This window comes from Vicugna pacos, chromosome 14 (genome assembly GCF_048564905.1).
Source record: "Vicugna pacos chromosome 14, VicPac4, whole genome shotgun sequence".
NCBI lineage: Eukaryota > Metazoa > Chordata > Mammalia > Artiodactyla > Camelidae > Vicugna > Vicugna pacos.
Genome location: NC_133000.1, coordinates 48,448,959 through 48,466,050, shown reverse-complemented (window position 1 = coordinate 48,466,050; position 17,092 = coordinate 48,448,959). Strand labels below are relative to the sequence as shown.

The window sequence follows — 17,092 nt, the reverse complement described above, 5'->3', positions numbered from 1 at the left end:
AATTCCTGGAGTTCTCTGCAGCATGGTTTGGAAACAATTGGTCTGTAAGATATTGATGAAATTTTTGGTATCTCTTTGCAAAGTGAGTGATAATTCATATATTATGACTGTGATAACTTAATCAGGTTATAGTTCTGACATAAATTATGTGAAATGTATAGTGTAATATGATTAAAAATACTGTCATGTGATATTGATTTGTGAATTTAAAATAGTAAGATTAGATTTTATTCTTGGTTAATCTCTTACTGGACTATGCCGTTAGGAAGGTTTAAACCCACTTCTTAAAGGTAGGTTATTTTGTGGATGATCTTAGAAACTTTTGGACAGTTTTGTTAGGGATATATTATTAATGCTCAGAATTGTTTTTGTTCTTTATAGATTGATGGACTTAATTCTCTCCACTCCGTTAAAGCCAGTGCTAACCGATTCACAAAAACAAGTCAGGGGAGAAGTTGGAATACTGGGAATGGGTCCCCAGATGCAATCTGTTTTTCAGTAGACAAACCTGGAATAGTTGTCGTTGGTTTTTCGGTCTATGGAGGAGGTGGAATTCATGAATATGAATTAGAAGTGTTGGTTGATGATGTAAGTACCACTCTTACAGTGTTCATCTTGCTGTGTGAGTTGTGTGTCAGGACAGATCATCATTATCCAAAGACGATGGTTCACATCTTTGAGGGTTTAACAGATTAGTCATAGATGGACGACATTAGAGAAATTGAAAGGGAGCAATTCTAAATGGTTGCTTGTATGCCATTTTGGATCACTCCTGCCTCATATTTTTTGTATTTCCAGGGAAGATTTTAAATGAACAAACTAGAAATTATATAGCTAAACCTATGATTATAAATCTTGAGTAATTTTTTTGCTATTGTAATATTTCAAGAAATAAGAACAATATTTAGACTGATATTACCTGTATCAATGATTAAGCAGTTTTGTCAGAGTGCTAATGGATGATTCTTAGTAGAAGTGATATTTTGTTGATTGATAACAGCTGTATCTTTCTATATTCTCTACAAATTGTTTTACTTTATTTTTTAGTTTTTTTGTTTGGAGGGGGTAGATAATTAAGTTTATTTATTTATTTGTTTTTAGAGGAGGTGCTGGGGATTGAACCCAGGACCTCGTGCATGCTAAGCATGTGCTCTAGTGCTTGAGCCATATCCTACCCCCCTACACATTGTTTAAAGTCCGTGAGTTTTCACAAGGTTTTATTAAAATGAGACAAAGAGGTAATGTGTAAATCATTTGCTAATAAATAACAATCTAGCTGTATCTTGATTCTTTGAGCAATTAGTTTAAATTAATTATTTCCCATCTTTATTAGGCTCTATAATTAAATATAGCATTCTTATGAAGAAGGGAGAATCATTTTAAGACAGGTGAGGAAAGTCTGTTTATATGATTTAAGTTGTGGACTTCTCAGAAAATCAGATAAAAATGAATAGTTTAGAGAACGAAAAATGTTTTCTTCAGTGTGTATGGGGAAATGCCAGTGGATAATTTTATATGCAAGGAAATAACTGCTTAAAAACAATAACTGATTATAAGTCAGAATTGTTCATGTCACAAAATTAAGAGCATGGTGGGTTTTGTTTTATTTTGTTTTAATTAGAGTGAACATGCAGGGGATTCCACTCATTCTCACAGATGGACGTCTCTGGAATTAGTCAAAGGAACTTATACAACAGATGATTCACCCAGTGATATAGCTGAAATCAGACTTGACAAAGTTGTTCCTTTAAAGGTAATTTTAACAGTATATTTCTTTTGTAAATAGAGTGTATTATTATGTAGTTTACTTTAAAAATAGTGAGAAGTGTTCCTTTATATGATCTTTAAATGTTCATAGAGTGCAAACTATATTGCTGATGTTGTACTGTATTATATTCTAGTTTTGCAGAAGATCTCTTAAAGTCTGGTATAGTAGAGAGAAAGTATCCTTAGGCTTTGGAGCCAAACAGACTAGCTTCAGATACCTGCTCTTCCAAATGTTAGCTCTAAGACGTTGGACATTTATGTCATCATTCTACCACTCTAAGACTTATCATTAGATTGGGAAGGAGAAATACCTCCATTGTAGTGTTGTTCAGAGCAAATTAAGTAAGGGAATAAAGTACTTGCCTCGATGTCTAACACAATATAGAAACTCAATAATTATTAGATATTAGTTCCTGTCTCTCCTTTTATTATCCTAAAACTCATTTAAAAAACAATTGGTCTTAACAGATAGTTTTAATTATTAAAGTTATTGTTATTTTATATAACTTGTCTAGTAGTAAATAACTAGCAAAACAAATTTTACTTAACACTAAAACAACAATGAATAGAGTAATTCTGAATCCAGCTGTATTAATTTTCATTATACAGCAGAATTTTGGATGAGGTAAGTTCATCAGTGACTTCATCAAAAAGATAAATGATACCCAAAGACAAAAACACTTTCATTATGATGTTTCTGTCATGGATAATTAGGCGCTGGTACCTATGTCTCACGTTTTCTGTATACAGTGAATCCTATTTTGGATGACTTTTTCTTAATGGATTTTTTTTCCCCATCTCTATCTGCCTATCTATTTCTGTCTCTGAATGTCTTTCTTAAAATTAGTTTATGTATTTAAAATCTTCTATTATGGCTGATATTCTTTACAGTGTTATTAAGAGCAAGAACTAGAGTCACACTGCCTATATTCAAATCCTAGTTTCATCACTTATTAGCTGTGTGACTTTGGACAAGTTACTTATCTTCTAGTGCTGCAGATTCCTCATCTGTAAAATAGGGATAATAATGGTACTTACCTTATGAGATCATTTTAGGGAATAATTTAATTAAAGTAAATCACGGAAAGTATTTAGGACAGTTTCTGTCAAGTAATAAACATCAATAAGTTCATTACCACCCTCATTGATTCATTAAAACTCATTTAACCAAGTCATCTATAAATATAACAGATTCAGTATACAATTGACCCGTGAACAACGTGGGGGTTGGGGCACTGACTCTCCTTGCAGTGGAAAATCTGATTATGTAGCTCTTTGTATACATGGTCCCTCCCTGTCACTGGTTTCCCATGTGTGGATCGCATAGTACTGTAGTACTTATTATCAGAAAAAATCCTGTATAAGTAAACCCGTGTTCAAACCTGTGTTGCTCAAGGGTCAACTGTATTTGCCCAGTTTGCTGCTAGAATTCATTTTACATATCCTCTGTACATTATGAATAAATATAAACATGCTTTACATCTTTGTTGTAAAGGAAAATGTTAAATATGCTGTGCGCTTGAGGAACTATGGAAGCCGCACAGCCAACGGAGACGGAGGAATGACCACAGTGCAGTGCCCGGATGGCGTGACGTTTACATTCAGCACGTGCAGCCTGAGCAGTAATGGCACAAACCAAACCAGAGGACAGATTCCGCAGATTCTCTACTACAGGTAGGTGTGTTTATGGAGATCAAGGAGCTCCTCTAAAGCGGTAGAATGTGTACAGTTTACTACCAAGGTGAAAAATGCTGAACTGGTAGTGATAATTAAATTATACAATGTATCTTCCTTGCATGTGTTAATTCATATAAAAAGGTCTCATTTTAATATATTAAATTCAGTGTTTACTTTAAAATGTTCTTTGTCATTATCTCTTTAATATCTTTGAAATGTTTATTTATATACTGGGCTTATGTGCTATTTATTGTCACCTTTATAGTTTTGTGGTCTGCAGCTTCAAATTCAAATGGAATTTATTCATTTATTTTTTAAAAATACCAAAAATTAATGATCAAATCAACTCTGCTGAAATACTGGTGTTACCTTGATCCAGTTATCAAGTCTGTAGAATATTTTGATGTCTGTGAATCTAGTCCTTGGAGCCCTACAATATATAGTGATCTGCTTCTAATAATATTTTTATCAAAAAGCAAAAACCATTCCTTATGAAAACAGTTGAAAATAAAGAATGATAACAATTTTGAGTTAAAAAAAACTTTTAAATACACATTTCTCACTGAGTCTGATTTCTTTGTCTTATAGCAACTTAGCTGGAATCATAGATAGTAGTGAGTACCATTCACCGCATTTGTCCTCAACCTGACCTCACATCAAATCACTGAAGCTGCATATTACTTTCAGAGACTGGCTGCTTCCTCTGTTTCTGTCATAAACAATCTGAAGACATGCCTAGACAGTACAAAACAGTTTTTCTTTAGCTGAAGATGATCTGCTTTCTTTCTTCATGTAAAATAGAATAAAAATACTACGCATTAGCCCTTAGAAAGAACCAACCCTACAAATACTGTGATTTTGAGCTTGAAACTTCCAGAACTGACAAATTTCTGTTTTTGAAAAAAAAAAATAATAGGCATTAAACAGCTACACAGTGGCATGTTGTTGCTGAGATACAAAAGCTTTCTAGTCCTTTTACCCCAACTGTGAAAAACCTTTTCTGTTGCATAGCCCCACAATAAGCAGTACATTATTCTCTTTCTCAAACCATAGGTTTAAAACCAAAAAGAGAATTACATATTTTGAAAAGCTGGAGAGCCCCTTAGAAGCATCTGCTACCCAGACTATATCTTATTAAAGTACAATATTTTCAGTATTGTGATATTTTCCACCAAGGTTTAAATACCCTTAGCTTTAAATTTAAATTAAATTTAAAAAGATTAAAATTACTTAACTTTAAAAACCATGCTACTCTGATGGCTCCCAAGTTTATATCGCTAATTCTGTCTCCTCTGAGCCCTGGAATGAGTATCCAGGTCCCTCTGACGTCTTCATCTGAGTGACAGGAATGGAGATGGTGATGAGCGTTCCTGTGTACTGAGCACTTCCTGTATGCCCTGCGGCATTCTCAGTGGTTTCCCTGTGTTAGCTCAGCTGGTCCTCACAGAAACTCCATGAGGTGGGCGGGGCGCGTTCCTATCCCTGCTCTATAGATGAAGGAACTGAGACTCAGAGTGGTTTAACAACTTGCCTGAAGTCACACTTCTAGTAAATTATGGTCCTGGAGTTTTAGGCAGGAAATTGGGACTTCAGATGACCTACCTTTAACCACTATACCACACACACATCTTCTTTAAGATTGGCTAATAGACATCTTAGTGGAAGGTACCCGAAGGGTTCCTCCTCATCTGCAGTTACAGTGAACACCTTGGGGTCATTCTTGACATCCCTATTTACCCCATGCTTTATATTAGTAAGTCCTGGCAGCTGTACTTTTAAAATGTCCCAAGTCTGACCTTTTCTAGTACTCCCATAATTAGCAATCTAGTCCAAATCATCACCACCCTTACCTGGATTCCCTTAACAGCCTCTAAACCAGTCTCCCTCCTTCCGCTGCTGCTCTGCTATGGTCTGTCCTCCACAGCACAGCCAGAGTGACCTTCTGAAACTGTAAATCATACCAAGTTTGCCTTTGTTCCAAGTCCCCGCACAGCTTCCCCACCCCCATTCCAGTATAAAACATTAAGTCCTTACTGTGGCATGGGAACCTCATGTGATCTGACTCCTGTTGACCTTGCCCAGCCTGTCACCCTCCACCTTTTCTCCTTTCATTCCAGTCACACATGTCTTCATTCTGTCCCTTGAACTCACCAGTCTTGTTCCTGTCTGAACCTCTCTTGCTGTTCCTTTTGCCTTAATACTTTTCTCTCAGCTCAGATCTTTCTTAACACAATTCAGGCCTTTGTTTAAATAGCAGTTCCTCAGACAGTCCTCGTGATCCTATTTAAAATAACTTTATGCCTTTATTTGGCTTTATGTTTCTTTGAAGTCCTGTTGCTCCTTAAAGTTATAAGGTTGTGTATTTACTTTTTTAACTTTAAATGAACTGTGATCTAGATATGATTCCCAGAATTCAGTCATGTCTTACCCACCATGTAAAATGATCTCATGTGTTACATTATAGGAGTGAATTTGATGGAGATTTGCAATCCCAACTTCTGAGTAAAGCCAATGAAGAAGATAAAAACTGTAGCAGGGCTCTCTCTGTGGTAAGCACTGTTGTTCGAGCTGCAAAAGACCTCTTGCACAGAGCTCTTGCTGTGGATGGTAAGACTTTCATCTTCTTAATAGTCATATTTGAGATTCTTTATTCCCTAACTTGTGCAAAAAGGTGCTGAAGAGCCAGAATGTTTCATTCATTGTAGGTCTGCACACATACAGACTTTCGTAGTGTGCAGCTACGATCGGCCATGCTCTCTGTATCCTAGTGCAGAAGTTTTTTAAGAGTGTTCAAAAGCAATTACTGTATATTATTGTCTTCTTAGTTAACCCATTAAGAGAAAAACTCTTGATTAAACTGAATCTTTGGTTCTTTTGGTAGTCAAAAACATTTTGTTTTCCCCTTTAGACCTGTTTTTCTTCCTATATGTATTCCATTTCTAGTAATAGTATTATCATTCATCCAAGGTCTGGATAACCCTAATTAACTCCCCAGATACACTTGTTTAAATTGAGTATCTGAGTTCTTCCACTGGAAACTCTCCAGTTTGTATTCTCCTCTCTCTCTGTTCTCCCATAGCTGAGGCTGCCATGGCACAAGCACATGTCCTCTTTTTCATGGGTGGATAACATCCTCATAATTTCCCTGCTACCTTTCCCTCGCTCCCCATCTAGTTATCTAGTCATCCTCCACACTGGGAGCAGACTTACATTTACAAAAACATTGCTGTTATTTATAATGTTTGTTCCTAAATCTAATTGCACGTCAAAGTCACCTGAGAAACTTGCTGAAAATAAAGACTATTTGGCTCATCCAAATTAGGGGTTTAGGCTGGATAGGTGTGGTGGTGGTGTTTTTGTTTTTGTTTTTTTTAACATAACTACCCTATTCTGATGTAATGGCAGATCTGGAAATAAGTATTTGGAAATAATTGGCCTTTAATATAAAGGTCTTCATAGTCTAAACTCAACTTATCTTCCCAGTACTATGTTCATGGATAGATAATTAAAATGTCCATCAGCAAAGTGCTTTCCTTGGAGAACTAGGAGGCAGTATAGCTAATAACAGCAAACATTTTTAGAGTACTTAATATGTGCATGTAGTATTTTAAGCATTTTACGTATATAAACTCACTGTCTTCATAGCATCCAGTGAGAGAAGTATTTAATCCTCTTTTACAGATGAGTAACTTGCACACACAGTTTATATAATTGCCTAATGTCACACGTATAGCTATGTGTGACACCAAGAGTAGTCATGGCTTGAAATCATGGCTGTTCCTCTAGATTCTAATCCTGGCTCTGTCATTTAACAAGTGTATGATTTGGGATAAGGTGCTTAAACACTGTGTGCCTTGGTTTCCACTTCTAAAAAGTAGTGATAAAATAAGTACCTCACTATAAGGATTAATTGGTGTAATGGATGTAAATAAAGCCCTTAGAATAGTGCCAGGTCCTTTATAAGCACTCGGTCAATGTCAACTATAATTTTGCTCAGGGAACTAGAGTCTAGATTTAGTATAGTGTATATACATCACAATGAAATTACCTTCTAACTATGGTTTTAATGCCTTTTTTAGCTGATGACATTCCAGAGCTGCTCAGCTCTTCCAGTCTGTTTTCCATGCTGCTTCCCCTTATCATAGCCTACATAGGACCAGTAGCTGCTGCAATTCCCAAGGTGTGTGATTTCATTCTATAACTTTGAATCTTTTTTGTAAATATAATTTTTTTAGACTTGGTGTCTTTCCTTTAAAAATACTTTACTCTTTGAGGCACCTGGGTTACAGGTAACAAGCAGATAAACATGTGAATGGTAGAAGTTACTAGTTAAATAACTAACTCTCTGATTTTAGTATTGTTTACTGGATTGCTGTACTTATTGGCTTATTGGCTTTGCATTTGAAGAATTTGGGAATTACAAATATATTTTAGAATATGATATGTAAGGAAAGCTTAAGTTCACTGAGATTTTTAAGATTTATGATGTTGATGCCAAATCTTCATGTTGAATAAAGTCAACAAGGTAAAAGGATAGGACTGTTTTTAACTTGTGAAATATTCAAGACATGGAAAAAATCGTAAACTACTGATTCTTTGGCATAATTAAATTTGAGTGCAACCTAGTTTACTGCAGGTCACAAAAAGGCGAAAGTGTTTAAAAATATAGACTAGGTTATTTTCATATAACGTCTAAGACTTCTGAGGTAAATCTTTTTTCCCATAGAACAAATTTCTCTTTGAACAAAAACTTAGCTAGAATAAACTCTGGATAGAAATTCTTAATAATAAGGGTAACCAACAGTTACAGCAATTATTAGTTTTAAAGCAGCTTTCACATTTATTATCTCATTTAATCTTTTTTTTCCTTTCTTTTTTGTTTTGTTTTTGTTTTTGTTTGGTACTAGGTGGCTGTAGAAGTCTTTGGCCTTGTCCAACAGTTGCTTCCTTCAGTTGCCATTTTGAATCAGAAGTATGCACCCCCTGCATTCAATCCTAATCAGTCAACAGACAGCACCACAGGAAACCAGCCTGAACAGGGCCTCTCTGCTTGTACAACCTCTAATCACTATGCTGTCATAGAGAGCGAGCACCCGTATAAACCTGCATGTGTGATGCACTACAAGGTGGGCACCAATTCCTGGGCAGGGTTTAAACTTAAAACTTGGTTTCATGTTCCATAATCATGTCTTAAAGGTTACTTTGCCTGCATTCAGACGTGTAACTACTTTTATAGAATTTACATATAGAGAATCAGCAGGTGGTTAGTGTCAGATACACAAAAAGGTTTAAGACAATTTTTACTATTAAAGAGTATGGTTTTGTAGAGTTTATGAGAGTAGTTCTCATATCTTTTTACAAGTGCAGTGCAGTGTATAATGCTCAGCTGCATATTGTATACTGTAATAGTGGATATAAGCATTATAATTTAAAAACTAGTTTTTGAAATGATATTATTTGTACCACAGCCTGAGCTCTGAAAATTTATATTCCCAATGTAGGATGCAAAATACTATACATAATGTAAAAAAAGTACATATAAAATATTTATAAATATAATGTTTTATTAGAGTATTCATGATCCTTATTCTTTGCTTCCTAAATTGTATCATTTAAATTAAGGAGGAACAAAATGTGTCCACTTAATTTAATTATAAGTTTAAGTTTTATGCGCTTATAAAATACTCGACTTTTCACTGTAGAATATGGTAAACATACAAAAGGACAAACTAGTGCAGTTCACTACATTTATCCATCATCCCAGATTCAGCAGTTATCAACTCTTGGTCAGACCTGTTTCATTTATTCCCCCACCCGCTTTGTCCCTTCCTTTATTGTTTTAAAGCACATTGGTGGATATTTCATTATGTGTCCTAAAATATAAGGACCTGCTTGAAAAAAACAACCATATTATTATCATACTAAAAGGACTGATAATTCCTTCATATCATCAAATGCACATTTTAAATTGTTTGAATTAGAATACAGATAAGCTCCATGCATTGTGATTGGTTATGTCTCTTAAGTCTCTTTTAATCTATGGGTTCTCCTCCATCTCTCTGTTTTTTTGTTTCATTGAATTTTATTTAAGAAACTGGATCATGTGTCTTTTTTGGATAGGATCCACTTCAGCTTGCCCCCTGAGCCCTTTACACTCTTTGTAGTCATTCATAGCTTCCTCGCTCTCTAGTGTAAGATGTTCTAAGATGTTCTAGGCTCTGGTGTAAGATGTTATAAGAAAGAGGCTTGCTTATACATTTCCTGCTTCAGATCTGAAATAAGCCATTTTTTCAAAATGCCATGGTTCTTTTTAATGGTAATGTGTTTAAAAGCCAAAATATGGTACCAGAAATGTTCATTTCTCCTGGGTGATCATTGTTTCTAGATATTTATAGTATAAAGAACTAGCACATATACTCACACATAAACACATGTGCATTTATAAACACAAGCATATTATTTGTATAATACATGTGTGTATATTTATATATAGGCATATTTATGTGTATGTGTATTTTCTTTAAAAATAAAATACCTCATGAGTTTGTACTGATTGCTGCTTATTTAAAATAAGGACCACAGGATGTTACACCTGAACCTCCTTCCTCATACAGCTAGAATTTCTGTTCTTAATGACACTGGGAATAATAGAATTAGAAAGTCAGTTATTCATTTGCTCTGTGTGTGTGTGTGTTTTCATCTTTTGGACATAGCCCAATTAGGATGTATAGGGAAATGACTGTGTTTTAAAGTAAGTGGATATGATCGATTGCTGTGCTTTAAAGTAAGTTGGAATAATCCCTGTCTGTGTGATTATGCTACTAATTGGATGTACATTCGACATCATTTGTTTTACTTTAGATTTTTAGGAATCACTTTTTAAATCTTGTTTGATATAATTTTAGTTACACAGTCTTAAGTCAAATCTATAAAACCAAGTGTATTCAAAGAAGTCTAGCTTTTATCTCTGTTCCCTTGCTCTGTTCCCTTCCTCTCTGCCATTTTTTCTTCCCAGGTAACTTTTCATACTATTATAATTTTGTAGTTTAGTCTTCCATTGTTTCTTTTAATGTAAGCATAGATACACATTAACAGATGCAGAAGTGTGTGTATATTCATTCCTCATGTTTTTCAACTTTTTATTTCAAAATATTTCAAACCTGTAGAAAAAGGTAGTTAAGATTTGTGCAATGAACGCCCTCATATGCCCTTCACTTAGCTTCATCACTTAACATTTTACCATGTTTATTTATTTATTTATATTTATTATTAGGCAATTTTGGAGTAAGTGAAAACATCACGACCCCTCACCTTGTTCCTAAGGTCAATGAAGTTTTCTGTATAACCACAATACACTCATCAAATGTAGGGAATTTAACATTGATATGGTATTATTATCACAGTAAAAAGTAGTATTACATCATGGTTTTTTTTGCCATTTGTCCCAACAATGGCATCCATAGCCTTTTTTAAAACCTAGATCTGGGATCCACTTGGGTTCAAACATTGCATTTAGTTGTTAGTTTCTGTCTCCTTTAATCTAAAATGGTGCATTGGCATTTTGGAATAATTCAGTCAGTGGTTTTGTGAAAAAAAATCCTTTTATTTGTATTTGATAGATCATTTTCTAATGATTAGATTCAGGTTATGCATTTTGGGCAGCGCTACATGAGTGATATTGTATTCTCTCTCCTTAGTGCATCCTGTTAGGAAGAACTTAGTCACTTGACTAAGGACATAGCTCCACCAAAAAAGCACCTGATTTTTCCTTTGAAAATGTCTATGGGTAGATATCTATGGGTTAGAGACTGTGAAAAATTCTCTGAACACATTTTAGCATCCATTGGTTATTCTTAGCCAAATCATTTATTACTATAGTGGTTGAAAAATGGTGGCTTTCTAATTCTGTTACTCCACCCAGCCAATGCTCTGTTGTAAAGGAGAGTTTTCCCATTCCTTCCACTTTAAATGTATGTGTGTATGTATTTATATATGTATGTATATGTTTGTTTGTTTGTTTATTTATTTTACATGTTTGTATCAATATAGACTCAAAGATTCTCTTTTTGCTCAGTGTTATAATCCTTTGCTGTCATTATTCAGTCTTTATACCATTTCCATTTATATATGCCACTGTGAGTATAAAACTACTATGTAAAATTAAGAATTTCTTTGTAAAATATTTATCCTTGGAGTTAATCCCACTGACACTAATATAATCAAATTACTTCATTCAGAAATGGCTTGGAGTAGTTCATTTTATGTATATGTGTAGGTGGTATATGATCAGTTGGTACCAAGTTAAGCTTATTTGTTTATTTAGACTTAATTTATATGAGTTTTTTTCCTATCCTTCTTGATATAATTTTACTATTAAAATATGTAAAACATTAAAATGGCTCCAGAAATAAAATTATACAAAATAATGTTCTCAGAATTACAAGTCCTTTCCCTTCTCTGCTTCTCACTTACTCCAGTAAGTATCCTGTTGTATCCATCCTGTGTTCTTTTGGGAAAAAATCAGAAAGATTGATTCATTCATTCATTGATTTAGATGTAGTCCTATTTTCTTTCTTTATTCAAAAAATGTAGCACACTATATATACTATTTTACACTTTGCCTTTTAAATTTGACGTGATGTATAGAAATCTCTCCCTATCCATTTAAAGAAATCATCTTCATTGTTTTTTTACAATTTTGCAGTTCTCCACTGTGAAGATGTATTATAGTTTATTCAGCCCATCTTATATGTGTGAACATGTGGGGTGTTTTCAGTTTTTTGCAATATTTTTTTTTTGCAGGGAATAACTTTGTGCATATGTTTCCACATTGTTATAGCATATCTTCAAGGTAAATTTCTAGAAGTGAAATTGCTGGGTTAAACAAATACAGAATAAGGAGCCTTGTGCTCTGTAGATCTGGGATTGCGGATTCAGAGGGTGAATGCATATGTTGTTTTGCTAGATGTTGACAAATTCCCTTCCATAAATTATACCATTTTGTGTCCCCACCAACAATATATGAGATCATTTATTTTCTCACAGCCTCCCCAACAGAGCATGTGGTTAAATTTTGAGCCTTTTGCCAATGTAATGGGAGAAATGGTCTCAATTTAGTTTTAATTTACATTTACGTTAATCTGAGCAAAGTTGAGCTTTTAATTTAAATGGAGATGTTTTAAAATGCTCTACTAAAAATGTTTGCCTAGGTTCTAGATAATTTTTTAGAATAATATTAATCTTAGGAAATTTCTTAAGGTTTACATCATGTGCTACAACCAATTTATAGTTTACTATTTGACATGGTCCTACTTAACTGTAATTTGACCACCGTTACAGAAATCCTTCTACTGTGATGGTGACAAAAGCTTAAAACTGGCCTTAAAAATACAAACAATTATGTGCCAAAATGAACTTACATATACAGCAAAATTTTAGGTTAGGAAAACATAAAAATCTAGACTTCTACCAAGTGTGTATGTGCACATGTGTGTTTATATTTATTCTCATAATATATGAAGTTACAAAATTTTTTTGCTAATGAGGAGAAGCATTTGTAACAGATATTGTAGATGGTAGGCAACCTAAAAGTGACTAAAATCTTACCTTTTAATGATCTATTCATTTACGTCAGTGTATCTTTGTATTTTACCTATGAAATTATATAGTTAGTTACCTGCTTATATTCCTTAAATACATGCAGACTGAAATGGAAAATTTATTATATAACTAACTCTTCCACAGGAAAATCAGGTAACTGAATACTTGTTAAAATTAAGCAGCTCTGTAATTGTTTTTCTAATGATATCAGTGTGTTCTTACAAACATTACTGCAATATTAACCAAGTTTAGGTAGAAAGAAATAGATATTCAGGTAGGAAGTAGAGACAATTGATAATGACCATTAATAATACCTTGATTTCTGATTATATTTAAACTAGTCTGTTAACTTATTTAAAATTTATTTTACAGTATGTTGAAGGCATCATCTTTATAGTATGATGTCCTGTTTCTGAAACAGACAGAAAACTAAAATCTAATTCATCTTAACAAATTCAAGTGTCCTCTTACCTGCTGACCTCAGGTGACATTCCCGGAGTGTGTGCGGTGGATGACAATCGAGTTTGACCCCCAGTGTGGTACTGCACAGTCAGAAGATGTCCTCCGTTTGCTGATTCCTGTTAGAACTGTGCAAAATTCAGGATATGGACCAAAATTGACATCTGTTCATGAAAATCTTAATTCCTGGATAGAATTAAAGAAATTTTCCGGATCCTCTGGGTGGCCTACTATGGTCTTAGTGTTACCAGGTAAGTCATTTTTTTCTTTTCGATTTTATATGGTAAAATATATGTGTTTATGAAAATTGTGTCCAGTAAGGTTATATCATTGAAAATCTACATTTAAGTTTTAGAATTTCTTCAAGACCTACAGTATTTGGATTACAATTGGATAGTAAAGACTCTCTGGGCAAGGGGCATAACATGGCCGAGTTTTAGAAAAGAGAGTTTTTTTGAGGATCTTTTGAGAAAAGATTAGCTTAACCAAAGCAGAGAGTTAATAATGAAGAATGGCTGTCTATATAGTTGGAACCAAACCGTAGAAAAAGTGGAAGATTTTTATTTTCCCAATAAGTGCTGAATTTTGAGAACTTACCAAGGACTCCTTTCTTTCAAGAGAACTGGTAAACCGCCTAAGGCACTGAGTTGTAAAGCTGTTGTTTTCAGGCCTGGGAAGGCGGGGGGGGGGGGGGGGGGGTGCAGGGAGGGAGGGAGACAGCACTTTTGTTATTGTAGTCTGTTGTGTTTTTAACCAATTAACCATAACTACTCCTGTGATCTCTCAAACTAATAGCCAATTTGAATTCAGAAACCTCTTTCTTCTAGTCTGACCTGCCTTGTTTGTTTGTGAAGAGATAGAGAAAACCTGATTCCCGCATGGAGGATTACTCACTCTGGAATAGAAAAGGCTAATAATGTAGGCCTCAATAATTGACAGATAACTGAAAATGATTTTACTTTGGATTAAGGAGAATTTGATCATAAAGAAAAATAATAATTCACTTGGAGTGTTTTTATTGCTTCTGGTGTTGTTTTTAGCACAGGTTTGTTAAAGCAGTTATAGGAACCCCCAAACAACTCAGTTTTTTAGTACTTGATATGTGTTGCTACCGTTCTTGAGATGGATAAAAGTTAGGAAAATTTTAATAAAGTTGTTTCAGATTTTGAACTCATTGTTAGCTTTTTTCTTAGGAAATGAGGCCCTTTTTTCATTGGAGACTGCATCAGATTATGTGAAAGATGAGAAAGCTTCTTTCTATGGTTTCAAATGTTTTGCAATTGGATATGAGTTTAGCCCTGGACCTGATGAGGTGAGAATGAATTATCTTCTCATTGTGTTAAGGAAGATTGTGTTTCTAAGGGCTGCTGTTGTCTTAAATTGTATTTGCTCTCTATATTCAAGAAGTCTGAAATTTATTTCAAGCTGTGGTATATAATTTAAAATATTTTGTAATTTAATTTTGTGCAGTGGTCTGTTTTTGCTACTTTTACTATGTAAAGAGAATGGAGTCTAGGCAACATGACCCTTGTGCCTGTTCCAAATCTGCTTTGGTGGCTGTGGCTCTTTGAGTAAATAATAGAACCTGATTTCACAATGGGACTAATTTAATATCTCTTCTACATGTTTTAAATCATACAATAAAAAAAGTCAAGGTGAAAAAATGATCATCTTCCTTCAAAGTAATGAATGAAAAATTCTTTGGGTAATTAACTGAAGGTCTGAGCCTTATAAACCAGCATGAGACAAAATATTGACCCTCTTACACTCTTAATTAACTATTAGCTAACACATGCTTCCTTTTAGTTTCTAAAGTTATGCTTGAATTCAAGTCACGTTCTTTTGATAATCCACATCATCTTTCAGAAATTTCATCTTCCATTTTTTTAAAGCATCTGATTTTGTTTTTGCAATTCTCCAGGGAGTCATTCAGTTGGAAAAAGAACTAGCCAATCTTGGTGGGGTTTGTGCAGCAGCTTTGATGAAAAAGGATCTAGCACTTCCTATTGGTAAGTCTGGTCACATACTAGGTGTTTGTTTATGATTTTTAAAAAACCTTTTTAAGAAGAATTTATTTTTTACAGGACGTTCTGAAAATAGATCAGTGAATTGAGTTCAGTAGTCACTTACCTTCATGAGCAATAACTGCTTAATATACTGGTGGTTTGGGTATTTTTAATGGAGACTGAAGAGTGTATCTCTCCAGTTTTTTGTAGTTCATACAAACACTGTATGCACATACATGTGATCTGCCAGACCCTGAGTTCAGCACTAGAAATATAGTATCAAACCAGAAATCTGAGATATCTCTCAGATATCCTAGTGAACATACCAAGTAAACAACTAGATGCTCATTGTCTGGAACTCAGGGGACAAGTCAATAGAAATATCGTTTGAACATAGTTTGCATTTATAGACACGGAACCATATGAAAGATGAGCTGAGAAGAGAATGCAAATGAGAAAGAGAAGTTAGCAAAGGATCAGAGCTGGGACTTGCCAGAATTTCAAAGTCAAAACTAGGAAGAAGCTGCATTAAAGACTGTGAAGCAGTGGCCAGTGAGGTAGATATGAAACCTCAGGAGAGTGGGTATTGGTGGGACTTTTTTAATGTAACTGAGAAGTAAATTAAAATTTGTCTTTGGATTGAAAAACGTGTTGGCTATTTATATACTCAGTAGGAAATACATCAGTAAAACGAGAGAAATATAAGGACTGTTAGAGTGAGGTGAGAGAATGGAGAGTCAGGAAGGAGACTCAGAATGAATTTAGATAGCTGTTTAGAAGAGTTTTCATGTGACACATAACAGAAGTGAGGCAGTGGCAGAAGAATACCTATTTTTGTGATACAAAATTATATGATACATAAGTTGCTTTATAATCAAAATGGAAAAGATGAAAATAAAGTTAAAAATTTCATGATTTTTATAGATGATTGAACATTTTTTACTTTTACAGTAGTTGAGAATAAAAGACATTATTATTGCATTTCCCCAGTTCTCACCCACAAATGTCCATCTATATCTCCTCCCTCTGGGACTACCCTTCCCACTTTCTTCTTTCTTTTTTCCCTTCTCTTTCTCTACTCTTTTCTTCCTTCTCTGTTCCCTTCTTTCTACCTGCTGCCTTCCATCCTTCCCGGTTCCTTTGTTCCTACTTAACATTGATACATAAATGAGGAGGTGAGATATTTATATTCCACTCATATGAAGAAAATTGATACAACCTTTTTGGAGGATATTTGTCAACTATTCAAATTTTATGTGCATATACCTTTGCTGTAGCAATTTTTTATGTATACTTGAACAGATTTCCCCAAAATATATGTTATATGATTAACATAGCAGTGCTTGTGATTGTAAAACCCAGAGCAACCAAAATGTCTGTCAGTGGGGAACTGGTTCTATAAGTAATGGTACATCCATTAATGGTACATACAATAGGAATGTATGTAGCTGTTAAAAAACAGCAACAAAGCAACAAAAAATTAAACCTCTATGTCCTGGCTAAGAAAGATACCCAACTTATACTAACTGAGAAAAGCAAGCTATAGAAGAGGGTCCCTTTTCTGTGGGGCCCTTTCTGTGAAC

General features: G+C 34.3%; 1 protein-coding gene across 8 annotated transcripts in view; it reads left to right on the top strand.

The window, feature by feature from the left end:
- The window catches only part of MYCBP2 (MYC binding protein 2), a 233,182-nt gene that overhangs the window by 124,417 nt on the left and 91,673 nt on the right, over positions 1 to 17,092 (top strand). For all 8 annotated transcript variants that reach the window (XM_072976390.1, XM_072976388.1, XM_072976389.1 and 5 more), the window contains 9 exons: positions 382 to 588; positions 1,622 to 1,753; positions 3,263 to 3,441; positions 5,909 to 6,051; positions 7,524 to 7,624; positions 8,352 to 8,570; positions 13,529 to 13,754; positions 14,697 to 14,815; positions 15,425 to 15,512. In XM_072976390.1, coding sequence (XP_072832491.1) covers positions 382 to 588; positions 1,622 to 1,753; positions 3,263 to 3,441; positions 5,909 to 6,051; positions 7,524 to 7,624; positions 8,352 to 8,570; positions 13,529 to 13,754; positions 14,697 to 14,815; positions 15,425 to 15,512 — 1,414 coding nt within the window. The remainder of the gene's footprint in view (positions 1 to 381; positions 589 to 1,621; positions 1,754 to 3,262; positions 3,442 to 5,908; positions 6,052 to 7,523; positions 7,625 to 8,351; positions 8,571 to 13,528; positions 13,755 to 14,696; positions 14,816 to 15,424; positions 15,513 to 17,092) is intronic.